This window comes from Pleurodeles waltl, chromosome 10 (genome assembly GCF_031143425.1).
Source record: "Pleurodeles waltl isolate 20211129_DDA chromosome 10, aPleWal1.hap1.20221129, whole genome shotgun sequence".
NCBI classification, from domain to species: domain Eukaryota; kingdom Metazoa; phylum Chordata; class Amphibia; order Caudata; family Salamandridae; genus Pleurodeles; species Pleurodeles waltl.
The window spans coordinates 771,186,666-771,209,300 of record NC_090449.1 but is presented as its reverse complement, the minus strand read 5'-3'; the positions used below and the strand labels follow the sequence as shown (position 1 = coordinate 771,209,300).

General features: G+C 41.9%; 1 protein-coding gene across 11 annotated transcripts in view; it reads left to right on the top strand.

The window, feature by feature from the left end:
* KIAA1217 (KIAA1217 ortholog) overlaps positions 1–22,635 on the top strand; it is a 1,319,791-nt gene that overhangs the window by 868,640 nt on the left and 428,516 nt on the right. For all 11 annotated transcript variants that reach the window (XM_069211370.1, XM_069211371.1, XM_069211380.1 and 8 more), the window contains one exon: positions 10,924–11,122. In XM_069211370.1, coding sequence (XP_069067471.1) covers positions 10,924–11,122 — 199 coding nt within the window. The remainder of the gene's footprint in view (positions 1–10,923; positions 11,123–22,635) is intronic.

Here is a 22,635-nt window from a genome sequence, read left to right as displayed (position 1 = left end):
AACGATGCAAACTGTTGTCATTCATAAATGTTAGCTGTTCCATTCGTATGTATGTTAGTTGCTCGTTACTCACAATATGTTTGCATCTTTGCTCCTGTGTGCAAAATGCCATCTGCCTCCAGCGTTGGAAATCTATGCGGTTGCTTTTAATGAAATGTGTGCTGACATCCCATTCAGCATTAGTAGATGATTCTCTGATTGAAACGTTTACAGCCCTCTACCAAAAATCTGCACTCTGCTGGAAATGTTAGCTCTTGCAAGAACTGTTTTTACATGTCTCCCTCTTTACATGTGCACCTAACTGTTAGCTGCACTCCCTACCAGACGTGTTGGCAAATGTTCCTCCCATCCACAATTTCCATATCTGAAATGTTAGAGCTCTCCTTTTCCAGAAATGTCACTTCCAGTCCCTAGCAGAAGTGATGACAGAATTCTCTGAACATAATGGTAGCTGCATTCTCTGCAGTGAGAATATCGTGGGGTGGGACTCTGGAAAAAAAACAAATGATGATAAGTCGTATGAAGCACTCCATCATCATTTTTATCTCACATCACTCAGCTTCATACCAACGTCTCCTCACCAAAGGATATTGTCTTTCTTGTCGAGACTCTCAGCAACATTTAGTTGTGGATGTGAATCCAACAGCTCAAAACGAAGCCTGCAAAATATGAGTTGCTTCTGATCTCTCGCCCCCACTAGTCATCATTCTGGTGTAGGTTTGGCCCAACATACTTGTTTGCTTGAAAACCTTTTATTACTTACTGATAGTGCAAATCCCTGGCTTTTATGTTGGAGAAAAACAACGAACCTTTGTGCACACATAGATTTCCTGGCAAAAGGTGCTCCATTCCAGCTCTGACTCTTTGGAGCAATTATAATGTTCCTTCAGGGAATAACTTTAAATCAGTTGTCTAATCCCTAGTGCTATCTGGGATAGGTTGTGAAATGTGCTGCTTATGGCAGAGTCTAACATTCACCTGACCACTCTGAAGTCAAGTGACTATGAAGTGTCAGGAATTTCGTCACAAAACTGCAGCACAGAACATGGAAGCCAATAGCCCATCAAAGTGACTTGTATGGTCCGCAAAATACTTAATTCTGGAGTACTGCATTGTGAAGCTCATAAGCTAGTCCTCCGAGGTGGTTCTCGTTCCCCCGGATATATGACACCACCTTCTTGAAACCCTGGCCTTCAGAAAAGTGAGAAGACTAAAACAACCTTTTTCATTCAAGTGTGAAATTCCATTCCTCACTGTGAATTTATAACTATCTGATTTTGCCGCAATGCTTTTAATGACTCATTACTCCCACATTATCTTGGACTAAGTGCTGAAACTGTACATTTTTATTTTATTACATTGCTGTAGTGGATTATGCACAATATTTTTTTCCATTGTGTATTATTTGTAAATATTAACTGCATAATATTTACGTTCTATGTAAGCTATACACATGCATAATGGTTCTCTGTGGAGTCTGGTCTGTGCTTTATAAGAGTACAAAATCCAAAAATAAATAACTCTTATAGGATATTCACTGACGTGGGAATTACAAAGAACATTATAATTCTACTCGTAATGGGTAACATGTCCAAGGGCACACGATTTGCAGTTTCTTATCTATATGGCACAATCTTTTCGAGTTAATGTCACTTCTTCTATGATGCAAATATGTTTCTGCTGTAGATTTAGGGTTTCTACCGGAAAAATAAATGCTTCTGAATGCCACATAAATTGCATTTCGTTCTGCAGATGATCGCTGTTTCTGGCGACAGCAAGAATTCATAAAACCTTAAATAAAATTATGAGCTTCCACTCAGAGCTGCCTCTTGTCATCTTTCACTTTTTATGTTATCCTTTACATTAGTAAATAGACTTTAAATCCATACTTCGGTTCGTTTTCAAATAGGTTTTAGTCAAGGGGTAGATGTTAGTAATTCTAGATCTTTGTCAGGTGGCTTCTCCCCTGGTTCTTACATCTCATTGGCTGGATGCCAGTGCTATTATTACCTGCCTGTCTGTGATGCATGGTTACTGCTTAAACTGTCTGTTTTATATGTTGAAAGAAGTTTGAATAAACATGTTTAAAAAAATCATAAAACATTCCTTTCCATAGACCTTGTATTGTTTGGTTTGCGGTGCTCGTGTGAAGGATGAGCAGATGAGCAGATGCCGCTCTTGGTGTTTGCGTTACCCAAGATGCTTGCATGTTTTTTTTATATTTCTCTTCTGAAAGTTTTATTAGATGCCTGTCCAGAATCCGGCAAATAAGCAGCTATTTTACAGTTTCATGCGTCTGCTGCAATCTGTGGCTGGAGGACGCAAAAGACCTCTTGTCCTTCTCCTTCCATGTGCTTGGAGGAGTGCTCATTATTGCCTGAGAGTCCACATCCACCTTTCATTTCTGTAGCTACAATTTTACATCGCCTTACTGGCATATATTCCTACTGGTATTTCTTTGGCCTGAAAGCTAGTCTGTCTTCTGCTTTAATGTCAGAGAGTTCCTAGTTCATGCAGATGTTTATTTCATGTTACTGAACATGCATGCATGGCAATATATTTTTCCCTATGGTTTTAGGCATTTTGCAACATTCAACTGCGCTTTTTGCTATATTCGATGCCTGATGTACCAGCGTGTTGTACTATTCTTCATTCTGTTTGTATAGTCAAGGATTCCTAAATGAAAGTTATCTGTTTTTAATATTCCGGTGCAAGTTTGGCCGGACAGACTTCTTTGCTTGAAATCCCAGTTTTACATACTGGTAGGGCAGATCTCTGGCTTTTATGTTGGACAAAAAAGCAAACCTAAGGTTTAATATTTTCTATAAACTTTGATTGTAGATGCTGAGTGGAACTTGTAGTGACAGTAGACCCACCTGGAATACAGAAGTAGGATAGGATTGACCTCTCACCACTTAATTGAAGAAGGTTGAAAAGCTGTGCGCAGAAAGACAATAAAAATGAGCCTGGAAAGTTTAGAATGCAACTTTCAAAGGCAAATTATAAGAAGAACTGATAATAGAAGAAAGACTGGCCCACAGTGTAAGTGTGTTTCTAATTTAAAGATGGTTGTGAAACCCGAGTCTTACTGATTCAAGTTCCAAAATAATACTACCCATATGCCCAAGCTAAACAAATGGAAGAAATATGAATATTTACCCATGTGAACCTAGTGCAGAAGAATATAGCAGTCACCATACTTAGCTTCTGCCAATTTCACATATAAAAACAGGACTTACGATAGGGTTTATTTTTTTGACAACTTTCGTTCATGCTACCAAACAAACTATAACAATAAATTAAAGGGGATGAGGGGAGCAGACATGTTTGCGTTGGCCTTTCTATGTGTTCATAGTCAAAAAATATTTTTAAAATACTGTTTCAGTACTGTTGAAAAAGGAGAAGTGCCCACGTGAAGCGTGCACTTCTGGAAAAACATGTATCCTATTTTTCCAGTAACATATACATTTGAATTATAAGACTTCAGTTTAACCTGTCTGCTGGATTCATGAATAAAGGGATATGTAAGGATTCCATAACATTCCTCAGCATTACATCATGTTTCGGCAATATAAATATTTCTCTATTGTTGCTCTTCCATCTACAGAGTATTACAATGTTACCATGGTTACCAATCCAAAGAGAAACGTGATCCTAGTAACGATCATAATTTGTTTGAGGATGAACATTAAATAATTAAATATAACAAAAATGGAAGTCGATTTGATAGATTTTAATTGATAATTGGGAATCATTTTAATTTCAAGTATATTCCCTTGTTCGGTAAGCATACAATTAGTTTTATTTTCCTGATGCTAAACATGTAAATGCCAAAATTGAGGTAACTACACATAATTATGCAAGGGGAATAAATACAGTGGAGTAGGAACATGATCCCAAATATATTATAGAAGAAACAATGAGAGTAGGCAAATAGTGAATGCTTTACAATGAAATAACAAAGGTGTTTTGCACCATATAAATGTAAAATAACACAGTGCAACTTATGAGCAGGTTAATGGTGTGCAGTTACCTATAAAAAACAGTCATAAACCAAGTCAATTGTTTCTGTTTTTGGTTTATGAAAATATGTTGCAAAGCCTCTATATCACACAAAGCATATTTACAAAGCAGTTAGTAGCAGGGCCAGCTTTTTTTTGGGAGAGGACAGTAATATAAAAAATAGCAGCAGTAAAAAGTTCTCTTCGGTTTGAGCATCTCAGGGTTTCCACACTAGATGACTTCAAAGTAGGTAAACAATATGAGAAAGGGGAAGCAGAAAATGTTGGGATGCAGAGGGAGGGAATATAAAAATAGTTAAAAGGGTGATTATGGTGCAGCAGTATGGTATATTTATCACCATTGAGGTCTCACCTGGGCCACTGGGCACCTTTCTAAAGGATACCTTTGGAATTCTGTATCTAAACGTCGTGGTTCATTTGGTGTGTTGCTAATTCTCCAGAAACCTCCTATTGCATATTGGGCCCCAATCTGGAGGCTGCATCTGGAGTTTTTTTTAAATCAGGTTATACATGTCTTAGAGTATTTTCTAAGAAGTATTTGAAGCCTCGTATTAAGTACTGTGCACAGTTCTCTATGTCTCACCTGATATATTGATACACTCTGTAATGAGCACCACTTGCATATTATATTCCAGCACCAGTTCTGGTATCTTGCGACCAGTGCTGGGGACCACATCTACATTTATATCTCCAGTTATGGAGGCTATCTTTGTCGTTATGCCCACTTAAACGGGTAGGAAGGAGACTAGTCTAAGCCATGTCTGGAGTTTTCTCCAATTATCAGGGCCAAAAGCTGTACTCATCTAAAGTCTATGCAGTTCTGCAGGCTTCTTCTGAAATAAGTCATCCCCTTTGTAGACCTCATCTAGAGTTTTCTGTTCAGTTCTGGAGCCCTCACCTGGTGTATTGTATGCATTTCTGAATAATCATCTGGTTTGTCATATCCAATTCAGGATACCTCACTGGCAGTATGGTGTTTACTTATGCCAATACAACTGTCATCTTATATCAATCAGTGCAGGCCTCTTAAGAACTGTTGTATACTGTCCTTCAGGCGTCTTCTGGAGTATTGTGTCTAATTTGTAAAATCATGTGAAAGCCACTTTTGTAGGTTGCACTTGAGCCTTGTGATCAATTCTTACAGCCACACATTGAGAGTTGTGTTCATGTATCTGAAGAATTGTGTCCACCTTTGGAAGCCTCACCTAGAGTATTGTGTTCAGTGCCAAAACCTGACTTGAATATTCTGTCCTGTTTTTTTATGTCTCATGTGGATTATTGCTTCTTTTAGATGTGGCTATCTTAGGTGTGAATGTGACCTTTGAGATCTATGTTGGACACCCTATCCATTAACTGAAGTATAAATCTGACTTCAAATGCAAAGCCTAAACTTAAACAGCACGATAATCATAAACATATTCCAAGACCTTAAGCCTAACCCTAAATCTAGGGTCATTGTCTGTGGGGTGTCTAGGAGTGTTGTGTTCAATTCTGAAAGCCACAGCTAGAGCATTGTGTCTAAGCCATGTGTGTTAATCCTGTACTGTTCTGGAGGCTTCATCTTTAGTTTTGTGTTCACTTCTTATAGCCTCATATGCAAACTTGGTAAAGTTAATTCAGTTCGTCTTACTTGCTGTACTGTGCCTTGTCTTGACTGCCTTATCTGTTGTGTGCAGTTCACTTCAGTTGGTCACATCTGAAGAGCTGTGTCTAAGTCTGGAAGCTACATCTGGAAGGTTGTGTCCATTTCTGAATGCTTCATCAGGGCGGTGGTATACAATCCTAGATACAGACTATGTGTCAAGCTGTGGGGGTGTCCGGAGTTTTTGCCAGATCTACAGTCACTTCTGATATCTGACATGCAGTCTCATCCGGAGTATTGCCTCTATATATAGAGATCACATCTCCCATATTTGTTCAGTGGCATTTTCGGAAAGTCCCACTTGTATTGTTTATAAATGGATCTGTTTGGGTGTTTACTCGTGTGGATGGTCATGCAGGTGAGTGGGTGGTGAGGGTGAATGAATGGGTGCATGAGTGTTTGGGGTGAATGAATAAGTGAATAGATGGATGCAGGAGTATGGATGGGCGAATGAGTGGGTAGATGTGTGGGAGTTAACCAGTCACTGAATGGTAGATGGATGGGTGGATTTGTGAGTGCACGGACGAGTGAGTGCAAGGGTGGACTGGATGGATGGGTAAAAAGAGTGGAAGTGTATGGATTGGAGAATGTATGAGTGATTCAGTGCATCTATCTAAGTGGGTGCATGTGCCAATAGGACAGTGAGTGGATGGGTAAAGTGTTGGGTTGTAGATATCTTTATTGTTATAAGAAGGTAATTTGTTTTAAGTGGTATGTGGTTGCGTTATGTTGATGAGGAGATGGACGGGGAGTTTGTGAGGGGGTGTGGGTGAGAGTGTGGATGAGTGAATGAAGAGCAGGCCCAAAACAGGGGTTGGAGACAGGGGATGGAGGCAAGTAGAGGATATGTTGAGCAGTTAGGTGGAAGTAAAGATATGATAAGTACACCTCCAAACATTTAACTGCTAACATCTTCCAGATTGCCACCATTGTGCTTGCAAAGTGACACCGTCTAAAGACGTTATTCCTACACGTTTTTTAGCCTGAGGTGGGTCTGTGAAGCTACTCCCTCTCATCACATTCCTGTCACCAGGGCCAGCTTTAGCTTTAGGGCGGTGCAAACGGTGTGGCCGCACCGGGTGCTAACCTGAATTGGGGGGCGCTGATCTCAAGGGGGCGCTGTGTTTAACAACATCTTAGAAACTTGCAATTTAAAAGCACCTGCTGGAAAGTTCCTTGTGCGTCCAGCCTTCGAGAAACAATTAAAATGTCAAGATACCCCTTATGATTAATGTTCCTGCAAGGGAGAGAGGTGGGAGTTTTGTCTAGTGGCAGCGTTGACTCACCATAAAGTAGTGTAGATGGTTAATGTACCTGCTGCAAAGAACAGATCTGTATTTTATGTGGATAGCTGAGTGGATTAGGAAAGCCAGACTTTACAAGTACTTTAAAACAAATGTATTTGAAAGGAGGGCTATGGGGAGATGAGAGTCACATTTACCAGGTGGTAGTAAGGGAATCCGAGGAGGTGACAATGGAGTCTGGGGCACCAAAAAAGACTGTTGCACAGGGCGCCGCCAAAGCCAGCCCTGCCTGTCACACAGGCAATAGTCACACAGGCAATAGTATGAACTATCAGGGCAGTAATATCACCTGATGCAATAAACCAAGACATTCTTTGTCATACAGTGAAGCTCTATGGCATGATTTATCAAGATATGTACCACCGATGAGTGAGGAGCAACGAAAGGGGAGAGAGCAGGAGATAATATGCTCCTAATTCAGTCGAAGTGCCCCTGGAGTGGCCATTCATACCACAGTAGCTGGCGGAGAGTCCAGTTAGACTGACCGTGCATTTATGGCAAGTCTGCTTATCAGCACTAATCTTGTTTATAAGCAGTTTAGTTTATGGCATTATTTTGTTTAAATTGTGGCATAACTATTTGTCTTAGAATTTGGATGGAGGTTTAGGGGTTAGTTCTTAGTTGTTTAGGCACTGATTCCTAGGCATAGGTTTTATGCTTATATTAAAGTTCTTACACATATGACTTTTAATTTAGAGGTTTAAGTGAAGGACTAATTAATTAATGGCTTAGAGGTTTTGGTTTAGATTTAGGGTTAGGCTTAAGGTCCTGGACTAGTTAATTAATGGCTTAGAGTTTTTGGTTTAGATTTAGGGTTAGGCTTAAGGTCTTGAAATATGTTTATGATTATCGTGCTGTTTAAGTTCAGGCTTTGCATTTGAAGTCAGATTTATACTTCAGTTAATGGATAGGGTGTCCAACATAGATCTCAAAGGTCACATTCACACCTAAGATAGCCACATACAATACATTTAAATATAAAATAAATCTACATAGAACTAATATGCATAGACAGTGTTAATCTGGAATTTGTGTATGGATTCCCCCTTCCTGGTTTTATGTTAGGGACCCCTGGTTTAGGAGTTGGGTTTAGGAATGGTACCCTTTGCTGCTTCGCCAGTCCAGGTCCGGAAGGGAAACCAAAGTAGCCCTGACAATTTTGTTGGACCAGCCCACCCGGAAGAGATGTATAGGGGGGCGGCAAGTGTGAAGCATTGCTGCTTTTGTTACTGGAGGCCGATATTGCAGCACCACTGCAAAACCAGCCACCAGTAACACAACCGGCCCCACAGCTGCAAAACCTGCCCCCACCCTTCCAGCCTCCCGGGGAAACACCTGATGCCCGCTACGGCCAGTCCAGCCCTACTACAGTCAATCTTATCTGCCCCCATTCAGGGCAGCCCCTCCTTTGAGATCCCTCTTGCGGTTTACAGTGTGATCTGAAAGTTCTCCCTTGCCCTTCGTCATTATTACTACTTACAGTTGGGAGTGGGCCTTATTCTCTATTGGGCACCTCACTTTGTAGTCCTAATTTTTCTTTTGCACCGAAAGTCAGATGGTGGAAAAGGGTAATGTGGTATCGTCCGTTGCGTTGTGTCAGCATGCCCTGTCTTAATAAATTTGATGTGAGAGAGTGAGCGTACCTGGAACTTCGAGCCACAGGTAAACATAGTAGATCCATAGATAAGCCTCTGTGAAAATACGTCATTTTTAAAACTTTATGCAAATTGCTCTGTGGACAAAGACAATACCATAACCATACCAACCTGACACTAAACAATGAACAGCACTAATCCAAAATACAAAGTTTGAACCCAGCAATGGCATTCAAGGTAAAACTTATATTGGATTTCTGTCTTGTTAGGCCTCATTGGGAAGGGTGGGAACATTTGCCAAGTAGCAGACAATCCCAGAATACCCAAATCCCCCAAAAGTACAAATAAAAGGATTAAGGCTCAAAAGGACTATGGGTTCTGGCTAGGGCTACACCCAATAATTCTTGTTACAGGAAAGAAATCTGTATCATAATGTAGGGCCTCATTGTGAGTGCCCTGGTATTCTGGAAACTGTAGTATTACTTCCCCGCTGTGAATTTTGTGCTGTGGAATGGGGCATAACAGTAATAGGGCATCCGTTCCACCATTTCGAGCTGCACAATTCAGAATAATTCATTTTTTCCCCACAGAAATCGTGCCAAGTTTTACCTGGTAAAATTTGATCAGAGAAAAGTTGTGATAGTTAGGTGCAAAGTTGTCAGTACAGGGGCACTCACACGGCGACCCTTGGAATGAATGTGATTGGGGTCAAATTTTAATAAATGCATTTTAAAATAAACACAACAGTGATGCAAACATGGAATAAATGCTCTGTTGCACTAGTTAATGAGAAAAAACACAAACCAAATTTCATGATACGGCCTCTGTGTTTTTTCACTTGTGGTGGTGGCCACGTGTGTAAAACCACACACTGCACATGGATATTAAGATTTATTCCACAGGTGATGCTAACCTTTCCAAATGTCAGTTTGGACAGATGCTGCTTTTGAAAGTCTAACCTACAGCCCACGTTCTGGTCCTTTACAAATGCCGACATTTAAACAAAATGGCAAGAGAACAGACCGCTTTATGAAACAATCCCGTGTCCTGAAACACAGTTCATATGTATAGCGGTATGTTCTTGATCCATTATGCATGATACAAATCAGCACGGGCTTTAGCGCTGGTGGCGCCCGGTGCAACAGTCTTTTTTGCTCCCCCCCAGAACCGTCCTCCTTCTTCACAAATTCCCACACTACCACTATCCAACAGTGCCCCTCATCTCTCCATAGATACATTTCATTTTTTAAGCACTACTCATAGCTCACACATACTCAGTTTTGTAATCTGCATGGTACACGTCCTTTGCAGCAGGCACTGAGGGCCAGATGTATCATCATCCCGGTTTGCCTTTCCTAAATAGTGATTTTTAAGAAATCGCTATTTAAGAAATGCAAAATGGAATGTATGAAAATTTCAATTCGGTAATAGCGATTTCTTAAAAGCGCAATCGCTGTTACTGAACCAAATTGCAATTAGGGAATGGGACTCCATTCATCCCCGTGGGCCTGTAGGCCCATGGGTGCGAATGGTTTTGCATTACCTAATTTGCAAATTCCTTTAAGGAATTCGCAAATTAGGTAATGCAAACCCCAGGGTGCTGGGGACCTAAGGCCCCCTTTGATGTACCCCCAAAAAATATTTGTGGACATAGAAAGCGCACGCATGCCCAAGGAACATGCGTGCGCTACATGTCATTTTAAAAAATGCATTTGTAAGGCATTTTTAAAAATTGCACATGCTTATCACCAAACTTGAATTGGTGGTAATTGCATTTTCTAAATTCCAAATTCGCATTTAGGAGATGCATGATACATGTGAACAGGTAATCGCAAATAGGTATTCTCTATTTGTGATCACCTATTTAGGGAATCGCAAATTGCGATTCCCTAATTGGAGTCACAAATTTAAGGAATCGCTATTTTTGCGATTCCTTAAAATTGCACTGCGAATTCCTTTCATAAATCATGAAAGGCGATTTTGCATTCACAAACAGCGGAATTTTATCCCTCTGCGCTACTTTATGGTGAGCCAGACTCCAATCTCTCACCAGCAGTAACCTAAATCACCAGAGTTGTCTTGACATTTTTATTGGGCCTGGAAGTGCTGAAAGCACAAGGAAGTTCTTGTGCTTGTAAACCCATAAATTACTTTTAAACACAGCGCCTCGTCACCAAAGTCAGCACCTGGTGCCGCTGCCCTGGTCGCACGCCCTAAAGCCGGCCCTGATAAAAATTACAACCGGACAATACACTTCACAGAGGTCGGTGCTTTGTGTTTGATCTCCAGTTTAGAGCATTTATGTATTTGATGTTTCTCTTTTGATACTTGGTTGAGGTATGTGCTGTTTGTGTTTCCAGGTGTCCTCTTCCTTCAGTATGGAGATCATATTAAACAGCTGAGGATGCCCAATGAAATTACCAGCACAGACACTATCCGTGCCCTCTTTGTAAGTGCCTTCCCCCAGCTCCTCAACATGAAAGTGCTGGAGTCTCCCAACGTCGCCATTTACATCAAGGACGAGAGCAGGAACATTTACTATGAACTGACCGATGTACGGTAAGTCAACAGAAGATGGGGTTGTTTTCTTTAAAATGTCCAATTAAGGAATTTGAGAATATTTTAAATTAGAAACACCAAAAAATGAAAGTATGTGAAGTGACGTTCGAGCAGATGTTTATTGCTTTAAAATGGCTAGTGGTATTAAGTATGAGGCACATTTCTGCCTTTAGCGACCATTTTTAATGCAGGGGGTATATGTTTTTCATGTCTTGATTGTGGATCATAAGATATTGTGGTGGGAATGATTGTCCCTGCGTGCCTGATGACATTTTCATTTCGCTGAAGCCAGTTTCCAAGCCGCCTTCCATTGCAGTCAGGGGCTTTCGGCCTGCTTGGCACTCTTCATTATTGACGCATGCTCCTGCCGGTAGTGTCAGCCAAGGGAGCTGTCTGCACAGCTTTGGGCACAAAGAGATGATGGCCTGACTTCCACCTGGTCCTGAGGATAAAGTGCTTTGTTTTGCAGGAGGCAGATGAAGGCAGGTGTGACTACTTGCCATGCTTATCTTCCTAACGTTTCCATCTCCTCCTTGAAACCAGTTCCTCAGACGCTCTCTTTTGTGGCCCAGGCCTCCCATGCTGCCTTGTGCTCTTCACTATTGGTGCATTATCTCCCAGGTAGTGGCAGCCCAGATGAAACAATGTGCAGGCGCAAGACACAAGAAGACAGTAGCCTGACTTAAAACTGGCTCGATGATGAAGTGCTTTATTGTTTTGGTGGTAGTCAGGTAAAGGGTCTAGCCAGAGGTGTGAGTACTTCCTACCCATTGACCTGCTGACTTGTCATTCTCCTTCCTAAGCCTGTGTCCCAGATGCTGTCAATCTGCTTCTACTTTGCCCTACGTTTTTCATCATCGACGCATGATTCCTCAGGGTAGGAGCAGCCTGGAAACGGTGTGCACTGATGAGGGCTACCCTTATCCTATTTCTGTTATAGGGCGTCCTCAACTAGGCTTACTCGATGAGGGTAGACCAGACAAGGGCTCGTGGACCCTCCAGGCTGGATCCAGTGACACTGTCACTTCTTTAACTCACTACTTGATATATTTTGGGGAAGTCTTTGGTAATTCTTCCAGGATTTGTACACACCTCTGTTTACTCACTTCTTTTATAATGACTGTCCTAGTGCACATTTTAATCCTAGTGAGATTTTAATCTCAACTATGCCAAACTGGATTATTGCATCTTTCCACAACGCTCCTCGACTATGATTACTAACTCTGCTTTTTTTTTCCCTATTGATCAATGGAATGGCATGCCCTTATGTTACAAACACACGACTACCCTGGATAACTTTTTGTTATTACATCTTCAGTTTTTGTGCACTACTGAAACTTCGCTTTAATCAATTGCCAAAACGGTGGCAGCTGCACAGAGTGCTTACGTTTTGTTTCCATCTCACATTCTCGTATTGCACAACCTGGAGGTGGTGTTGGTCTCCTCCACCACCCTTAATTAAGTTATACTAATTTGTCTATTCTTTCTATTTGCCTCATCCTTCGAATTCCATTTCACTTCTTTCACTTCTCCAGTTCCTTTGATTCACATAACTGCTTAGAGACCCCCAGGCCACCAGTGATCTTTTTTTGATGAACTGTAAACTGCGCTGCTTTGTCTTCCTGACATTTCTGTACTTCTTCTTAGGGATTTCAGTAGTCAGGTTATGGGCAACACTGTAATGCTTATTCTTCACATCATTGCTGATTTCATCACCTCACATTGCTGACTTTCTTTCCAACTCATATTTATGGTGGCTCTGTGGATCCTATCTTTTTTCTGATATTTCTAAGTCTTCTTAATCTTCTTTAGTCTACTGTGCTTCTTCTGACCATTTCCTCATCCACACTACACTTTCTGTTCCCTTGCCTTGCATTACTTGACACTCTGTTTCTGCTGCTGTTGTCTGTACAACGCTCAGGAATGTCTCCAGGGCCCATTTGGCCTCATTAGCTTGCCAAATATTACCTATGCTTGATGATTTCTCTGGGGTCCATTAGGTGAAGCTTCCTCTCTTCTGTCAATTTTTACTGTGTTCTGCAGTAGACTTGTGTGGTCCACTGGAAGCTTTCAAAGCTACATGTAAGCCTCCACAACCATAGCTCACACCTGAGTTAGCCTCCTTGTGTATCACTAAATGTCACTTTGAGTGTTGTGGCATAAACACAATAATCCTTTTAATATACCTCTATATATCTGCTCATGACACATATGCTCTTCAACCAAATGCCACAAAAGAAACTTTTATTCAAAAACATAATCAGGGCCAGGCTCGCTGCCTATTCTCTACACTTGATAGGTTACTGCCTGTTGCTACATCGGATGCTTCTTTGTCATTTCCCTCTGCTGAGTACCATTCTGCCTACTCTGTTGTTAAGATCTCTATATTTGTGCTTATTTTCCTGCTCCCTTTAGCTATCTGAAGTGTATTGCTTCTTATAAACTTTCCTTTGTCTGGCGTCCACCTCTCTTCATTACTGTTTAGATTCCCCTACACTTATCTCTAAACCCGACATGCTTGCTCACTTCAGGTAGCTAGACCCATGGCATCCCCTTAGATGCTCTCTACATTGACAAAATCTGTCTTTTCTACATTGTTATCCTAGCTGGTCTCTCTTTTCAGTCTTTCCTTTTGATCAGGAATTATTGCCTCATCCTTCAGACAGGTTTCTGTACTTCATCTTTGGAAGAAACCTTCACTTGACCCTAACATCTTTCTAACTTCAGAACCATCTCCCTTCTTTCCTTACTTTCAAAATAATGGAGCCTTATAGTTTTTTCTCCTCTTTCTGCTTTTCTTCATTAAAGCAAACCATATCCTTGGTGGAATCCAATATTCGTCCTGGTGACTCTACTGAATCTGCATTTCACTCTGTTTCTAATGTACTTCTTCATTGACAACACAATCAGCATTCTTCTATCTTATTTCTTGATCTCACTGCTGCTTTTGACAGCATAGATCATCCTACTCGTATTTCCTTTTTTCTCTGGCTTTCGGGGATAGGGGCTCTGTACTTCGATGGTATTCCTCATGTCTCTCTGAACTCTCTCCAACTTTCTGTGTGATTATTCTCCTTGTCTTCAAAAGACTAATTCTCTGCATGACATGCAGTTCAATATGGAGTTCCTCAGAGTTTAGTCCTTGGACCACTTCTGTTTTCACATTATACTATTCTATTGTCTTCTATTACTTCTGTTCGTGACCTAGATTCTTATTTCAATGCAGAAGGCACTCACATTATATTTATCATGCAACCTTTGCCACAGGCCTTCAGGAGTGCGTTTTCATCTTACTTGCTTGCCATTGAGGTCTGGATGACCACTAAGTTTCTTAAGTCAGATCCTTCTAGTTGGTGTTCTTTGTTTCAGGACCTTACACCTTACACTGTTGATGTTTGAAAACCATGACATGTTCATCTCTATAATAAGTGGAACATAAAATCCATCATTCTATTGTAATTGTGGTTTAAAATGCTTGCCCTTTCTTGTTTGAATTATTGTGCCTCGCTTTATGTGGGCTTGGTCAAATACTTAATAATTTGTCTTTGACCATTCAGAATCACTTTATGTGGCTTCCCCATAGTCCCTAGACATCAGTTTCATTCTGCCTCCTTAAGTTAGTTGTCTCCTTCCCATCCTACCTGTACCTCATCTCGTTTTTGATCTTTTCATCTCTTTGCTCTTCTGTAATGGTACCAACACCGTCTTGCTTTCAAATCCACCTCTTTCTTATTCCTATTCAAATTTGTATTGAAAGAGCGTTTATTAAATACCTGTTATCACGGTTGTCGTGGTTGTCACCAATGCTGTGTTTTACAATCTTATTTCATACTGCTTACATTGTTGTTGAAGTGCTTTGAATAAAACCGCTATAATAAATATAAATAAATAACAACTAGCAATGTGAACATATGTCTTTGTGTGTTGCACAATGTTAAGTTATAGTCATTCACAACGTACAAATTCTGTCACATGTTTGGCCCGGCAGAACTTTCAGCAGTCCATCAATTACCCATATGGTTTGGGTTTACCATTGCAAACCGGTGTGATTGCGCTTGCAATGATGTATTGCTACATGTATTATTTTCTCACCATACTCCAAGCTACTTCTTATTCATTGAGTTGTGGGTGTATGATTTTTACCTTTAAGATTTTTATACCAGAGGTCTTAGCTAATTGTTTAGAATAAAAGGCTACTTCAAGGCTGATTGTAATGTCTCAGGCTAGCTTTCCTGTTTTTTCCACACTTGGTTCCATCCTGCTGACCCGCAGAGATATAACCATCAACAGTTTACGTAAAGCTTAAAAGTTGAAGTATGTCAAGCTCTGCCAGCTAATAACTTTACACACCCTTAACTTTGACTGTAAATGCTTTTATGACAGAGTTGTTATTTGGTGCAGTCTGCTGGGCTTTCACTTATCTTGTATGTGCATGTCTTGTTGAGTTTTAAAATACAGCATTTGACTGGAAGGTAATGGAATACATTTATTAGCAAGAAATAACCTGTATTCACCTAATTGAAGCAAAAGTTTTTTTGCATCACCTGGATACAAATTATAGAGGAACACAGAGATTTATGTAGCCTCTTCGCCCCTTCCTTTCTACCTGCTTTTCTCTGTTATCAGCAGAATGCTGTTAAACTTTTATTTGGGGGCACCCCACCTCCTGGACCTAATTCCCATCATCTTCCTCATCATTCACCATCATTCAGGTGTGTTGAATGCCTGGTAATGTAACATATGTCACAGGTAGGATCTTGCTCCTCCTGAAAAACAAGGCCAGAATGCTCAAGGGGCCCATGGGTTTGGATAGTCCTGCTGCTACAGGTAGCCTTGTGGTGGATGCTGCTTACTCATCCTTAAAGTTTGAACTCTGTGTCACATTAATCAAGAAGAGAGCCTTTGAAAGAAAGACAACACCAACAAGATTATCAGCACAATGTGATTCTCAGCAAGGCTCCACAGGGCTATTATTTTTTCTCCATCCATTAAAGAATCTCTTAAATTCCAAAAGTATTTCAACCTTCCAGATGAATATTCTAATGATGTCCTCTCTTTGTATGTTTGCAAGATCATAATCATTTGGCTATTCAAAAATTGAGTAAAGATAAATAAATGTTAGAAAAGTACACTTATTAATTAACTTCAAATATTACAAATCTTGAAAGTCTGTGTTTATACAATACTACTTTTCTTCTCATATTATACCTATTATTATATTCCTTGAACATATATTCCCTTACCATGTATTTACATATCTCTTTATTTAGTACTCTAGTCCTACTGTACTAGAGAAAAATAAATAAAAATAATATACAATCTATAAATAAAATTCAAATTATAAATAAGTAAATAAAAAAATTAATATTAATGAATAAATAAATTAAATAAAAATAATAAAAAATGTGTGTGTGTATATATATATATATATATATATAAATACAATTATAAATAAAAAAATATTATATTTTTACTCTCTTGTAAGCTTTACTTTGTCTACCCATCACCATATGTCATGTCTCTATCAATCTATCCTCCATCCCCACTCTGACTCATCCCAAACCCATTCTACTACTTTCATTTCCTAAATAACCCTGGCTAAGCTCTTCCCTCCTCTTCCACATGTAACTCACTAAACCTCAGTTTACTACCATGATCTCCCAAACAACCCTACTTAATTATCCCTCATTTATCTCACCTTTGACTCATTTAAAACCCCTCCTGCTACTATGATCTCCTTAACTCTTTCCACAGACTCTTCCCCCGTCATCCCCCCTTTACTCATCCCAAGCCTCATCCTATTACTATAAACCCCCAATTAACACTTCTTTGTTCTTCCCTTCTCTACCCCTTCCATTACTCCAGTCAATCCAACTAACAAGCTCAAATGTCCGCTGCTCAAATTAACACATAATAATACTAAAACTGTACTCATATTTCTCTATACTAATCCACCACTAATTCCTTTTTGGTTCCGAAGTAGCGTGCTACTCGCCGAAAAGCACTTTGACGCCTCGTCAGGGATAGTAAGCGCTATATAAATACTATTACAACACAATACAATACAAGATTGGATAAAATTGCTGTACAGGGTCAAAGGTAAAGATACAGTCAGTGAGGGATTGAAAAGGCAGTGGAGTTCTGATAGTAGGAGTGGGCTGTTACTTCTTCGTGACAAAGTGTTCCTTAAAGAGGTATGTCTTCACTCTTTTCGTAAATTGGAGCAGGGTTCAGGTGGTACTGATGTGTACAGCAATGTCATTCCAGGTCTATTAATGTTCAAATAAAGAAGGCTTATTGCCTTTTTAGGTCTCGGCTCTAGGTGGCGCACATGCACTGTCTCAAAAAGAGACCTGTTGTATGTAATTTGTAGGGTTCAGCCAGCCCAAAGGTTTGCAATTTGCTGGCTCCCTCATCGCTCCATTATTGGTTCTCCCCATTTGCCCATGGCATGCATAGGTCATGCCTCTTCCCGTCTTTTGCGCTCCCTGAGAGCAAGGAACAAGTACTATTATTCATGCACAGAGGCCATTTTAGGAAATCTTTTCAGGACTACTTTTTTTATTTGTTTTGGAGCACTCTATATAGTGCTCATGTTTTCAATGCATGTGCTCCATTCACCCTCTCTTTTTTTTTTAAATGCAGTTTATTTAGTACAAGCACCACCTGAATGTATTATTACAACGCTTTACATGAGCGTCAGTTACTTTACACAAGGACACCTTCGCTTTTATAGGAACAGGGAGATTAAGGACCTTATTACGAGTTTGGCAGTCTTACGACCATGAAACTTGCAGTGGCAGTTGGACCGCCACACTCCTGGCGGTGCGACCGTGACATTACAACCCTGGAGGTCAGACCGCTGAGAGACCGCTTCCACCGCCGGGATCACTGATCACAAAAGGGTGGGGGCGGTTGGAGTCGTGGTCAGTCACGTAGGTGCCCATGGCAGCACTGCTGTACTGTTCACAAGTCCAGTTTCCTCCAGCCTTTCCACAGCATTTTAACCACCATGGAAAGGCTGGTGGAGGGCCAGTGCAGGGGCCCCCTGCCAGCACCCTTGGAATGCGCACTATCTGCCATGCAGACAGTGCGCATTCCGAGGGTGCTGTTGTGCTACGGCATTGGCCTCAGCTCCCTTGAGGGAGCTGAGGCCAATGCCTTGGCACTGTTTCCACCAGGCTGTCCGGCGGAAATGTCGTAATATAATGTTTCAGCTGGTCAGCCCGGTGGAAACATCATAATACAACTGGGGGGGGAGGCTGCCTAATGGATGGCAGCCTCCTCCCTGCAGCTTTAGTTATTGGCTGGTCCAACCGCCAAAGAAGTAATGAGGCCATAAGTGATTTGCCCAAGATCACTGGATGTTGTGCTGATGCAGAAAGAGCACGTTACATGAGCGCCAGTTACTTTACGCACGGATACATTCATATTTGTAGGAACAGGGAGATTAAGTGATTTGCCCAAGATCACAGGATGTTGTGCTGATGCCAAAAGTTGAACAATTGCACTGACGCTCATAAAACCGTACCCCAAGCTGGGTTGCGGCCCCCTGCCTTGTGTTAAACTAATCCTAGTGATCGGGCAGCAGTGGCAAGCTGGGTTGCGGCCCCCTGCCTTGTGTTAAACTAATCCTAGTGATCGGGCAGCAGTGGCATGCACTCCAGCCCCAAGCAGTGTTCGTCTTCTCACTGCAGTAGATCGTACCACCTGCAGCGTGTAAAGGGGAAGGGCAGAGTTTCTGATAGAGCCCTTTTGCTGTCTGCGCAGATAGTGCCCGCTAAAGTAGCAAGTGTTAATACCAGATACATAGGACTATTGTTTACATATTTATCAACTTCTTGGATTCCGAAATACCGACCAGTGTACTGTGGGGACAGCAGCACATGGTGTGGACATTAAGAGTAATATTAGAGCACTATACGTAAGCACCAGTTACTTTACACAAGGACAGTTTCGGTTTTGTAGTAACAGGGAGATTCATTGATTTTCCCAAGATCACAGGATGTTGTGCTGACGCCAAAAGAGTGCTTAACGTGAGCACCAGTTACTTTACATAAGGACAAGTTCATTTTTGTAAGAACAGGGAGATTAAGTTATTTGCCCAAAATCAAAGGATGTTGGGTTGATGCTGAAACTCAAATAATTTCACTGATGCTCATAAAACCATACCCAAAGCTGAATTGTGGCCCCCTGCCTGATGTTAAACCAATCTGAGTGACCGCGCAGCAGTGGCATGCACTGCAGCCTGAGGCAGTGTTTGTCTTTTCACTATGATGGATCATACCACTTGCAGCGTGTAATGGGGAAGGAAAGAGTTTCTGATAGAGCCTATTTGCTGTCTGTGCAGACAGTGCCTGCTAAAGTAGCAAGTGTTAATACCAGATTCATAGGACTATTGTTTACATAATTATCAACTTCTTCGTTTCCAAAATATCAACCAGCTTACTGTGGGGACAGCAGTACATTGTGTGGACATTAAAGTAATGAGGTTTCTGACTCCTGCTTAACCCCTTTGGCGCCAAAGACGAGCTGGTCTTGCCCTCGGCCATGGTTGCCGTGCTCGTCCTGCACTCAGCCCACGGGGGAAGCACTAGCGCTCTCCCCATGGGTCACCCACCCCTCTCCCCTGGGCAGGGATTGCAGGGGAAGCGCTTCCCCTGCCATCCCTGACCCTCCCCAGTGACGTCTGATGACATCAGCGTGCGATCAGAGGTCGCCCTAGCTTCCAGCTCTCGCTTCCGTTTCTCTTCCGATCGGGGGGTGGGGAAGATCGTAGAGGCACGAAAGGAAAGGAACGGCTTTTCTTTCCTTTCATGTCTCTCTGAACATTTCTGCAGCACGATTGCATAGCCATTGTGCTGCAGCAATGCCCACTAGACACCAGGGATTTTTAAAAAAAATATAAACAAGGGTCAAGGTTCTCTCCCTGGGGGGCATTTTTTTAAGGCCTTTTCTGCCCACCTTGGGGGCAGATCGGCCTATTTTTATTAGACCAATCTGCCCCCAGGGATTTGTTTTCTGGGTGCCAGTTTCACACAAGGGGCACAACCCCTTAGGCAAGGGTCGCTCCCCTGAGGTTCAATTTTATTTTAGGCCCACATGGGGAGTGACCCATGCCCAAGGGGGCTGCCCCCCCAAACAAAACACACACCAATCCCTGGTGCCTAAGTGGTTTCTGCCCCCCTTGGGGGCAGATTGGCCTAATAAAAGTAGGCCGATCTGCCCCTAAGTGGGGCAGAAACCACTAGACACCAGGGATTTTTTTTTCTTTACTATTTTAAGTAAGGGGAGCAGACCATTGGCAAGGGCCGTTACCCATGGGGGCATATTATTTTAGGCCCATCTGCCCACAAGGGGGGGCAGAAACCCCTTAGGCACCAGGGATTGGTACATGTGTATGTGTTTTGTTTGGGGGGCAGCCCCTTTGGCAAGGGTCGTTCCCCATGGGGGCACATTACTGTTGGCCATTTCTGCCCCCCTTGGGGGTAGATCCGCCTATTTTTGTAAGGCCCATCTGCCCCCGAGGGGGGCAGAAAGCCCACTAAACACGAGGGAACAATTTTCTTTTTGTTAAAAAGAGGGTGGGGGTATGGATATACCCCAACCCAAATAAAGGGACAAATTTGTTCTGCCCACCGGTGGGCAGATGGGGCAATTACCTCCGATCCACTCCCCGGCTGGGGCAGAAAACCTGCTAGATGCCAGGGAATTAAGAAAAATAAAAAACAGTGGGAGGATGGCTTCCAACCAGTATGGGCATGGTTATGCCACACCCCAACTGAAGGGGGTTACAGTCTTTCAGCTCTCCCCCCTGCACACTAAAATATCTTATCCCAATGCCAAGCAAGAGGACATTTGTTTATTTTGGGTTTTAATTTTACATTGGGCCATGAGAGCTTGGCTAAGTCTCAAAATCGTCTCACTTGGAATGGTGAGGGCTGCACTTTTTAGACTTTGGGACGCTGCCATCTAGAAAAATCTACGAGACATAGCCACATCTGAAAACATCTGGGTGAGTCCAGGGTGGTGTGCTTCACATGCACCCGCAGCATTTTCTTGCCCACAATGCTCTGCAAACCTTCAACTTTGCCTGAAATCACACATTTTCCCCACATTTTTGTGATGGAACCTTCCAGAATTTGCAAGAATCCACAAAATTTCCTACTACCCAGCATTGTCGCATGTATACCGATAAAAATTCTGCCCCACTTGTTTTTTTAATGTTTTTTTTTAAATTGCCCTTTTGGACCCGCTTTGGTTCCCCCTCAATTTCGACATGTTTTTGACTCTTCCATGTCACAGTCACTTGGCCCACCTACACAAGTGAGGTATCATTTTTATCGCTAATATTATTATTAGCTAAATTTGAGATTTGCTGAGAATTCCGGGGAAGAAAACACTGGGGGATCCATGCAAGTCACACCACCCTAGACTACCTCAGGTGTCTAGTTTTCAGAAATGTCTGGGTTTGGTAGGTTTCCTAGACGGCTACTGAGCCCAGGATTAAAAACGCACGTGCTCCCCCCCAGCAAAAACAGGTAGTTTTGTAATTGATCATTTTGATGTGTCCACCTAGTGTTTTGAGGCATTTCCTGCCGTGGACACTAGGTCTACCCACCCAAGAGAGGTGCCATTTTTATCAGGAGATGTGGGGGAATGCTGGGTAGAAGGAAGTTTGGGGCTCCACTCAGATTCCTGAACTTTGCAGCACTGAAATGGGAGGAAAAAGTGATCTGGTGAGGGCGCCACAAGTTACCCCATTCTGGGTTCCCCTAGGTGTCTAGTTTTAAAAAATGCACAGGTTTGGAAGATTTTCCTAGGTGCCGGCTGAGCGAGAGGCCACAATCCACAGCTAGGCACTTTTAATAAACACTTTTGAAAAAAAAAAAAATACATTTTTAATGTAAAAATTTGATATGTCCATGTTGCTTTTTGGGGCGTTTCCTGTTGCGGGCACTAGGCCTACCAACACAAGTGAGATACCATTTTTATTGAGAGACTTGGGGAAATGCTGAGTGGAAGGAAGTTTGTGGCACCTCTCAGATTCCAGAACTTTGCAGCACCAAAATCAGAGGGAAAAGTGTTTTTTAGACATGTTTTGGGGTTTGCAAAGGATTCTGGGTGGCAGAACCTGGTGAGAGCCCCACAAGTCACCCCCTTCTGAATTCCCCTAGGTGTCTAGTTTTCAAAAATGTATAGGTTTGCTAGGTTTCCCTTGGTGCCAGCTGAGCTGGAGGCAAAAATCCACAGTTAGGCACTTTGCAAAAAACAGATCCATTTTGTTTGGGAAAATGTGATGTGTCCACATTGTGTTTTGGGGCGTTTCCTGTCGTGGGCACTAGGCCTTCCCACACAGATGAGGTACCATTTTTATCGGGAGACTTGGGGGAATTCTGGCTAAAAGGAAATGTGTTGCTCCCCTCAGATTCCAGAATTTTGCAGCACCGAAATGTGAGGAAAAAGTGTTTTTTTGCCAAATTTTGAGGTTTGGAAAGGATTCTGGGTAAGAG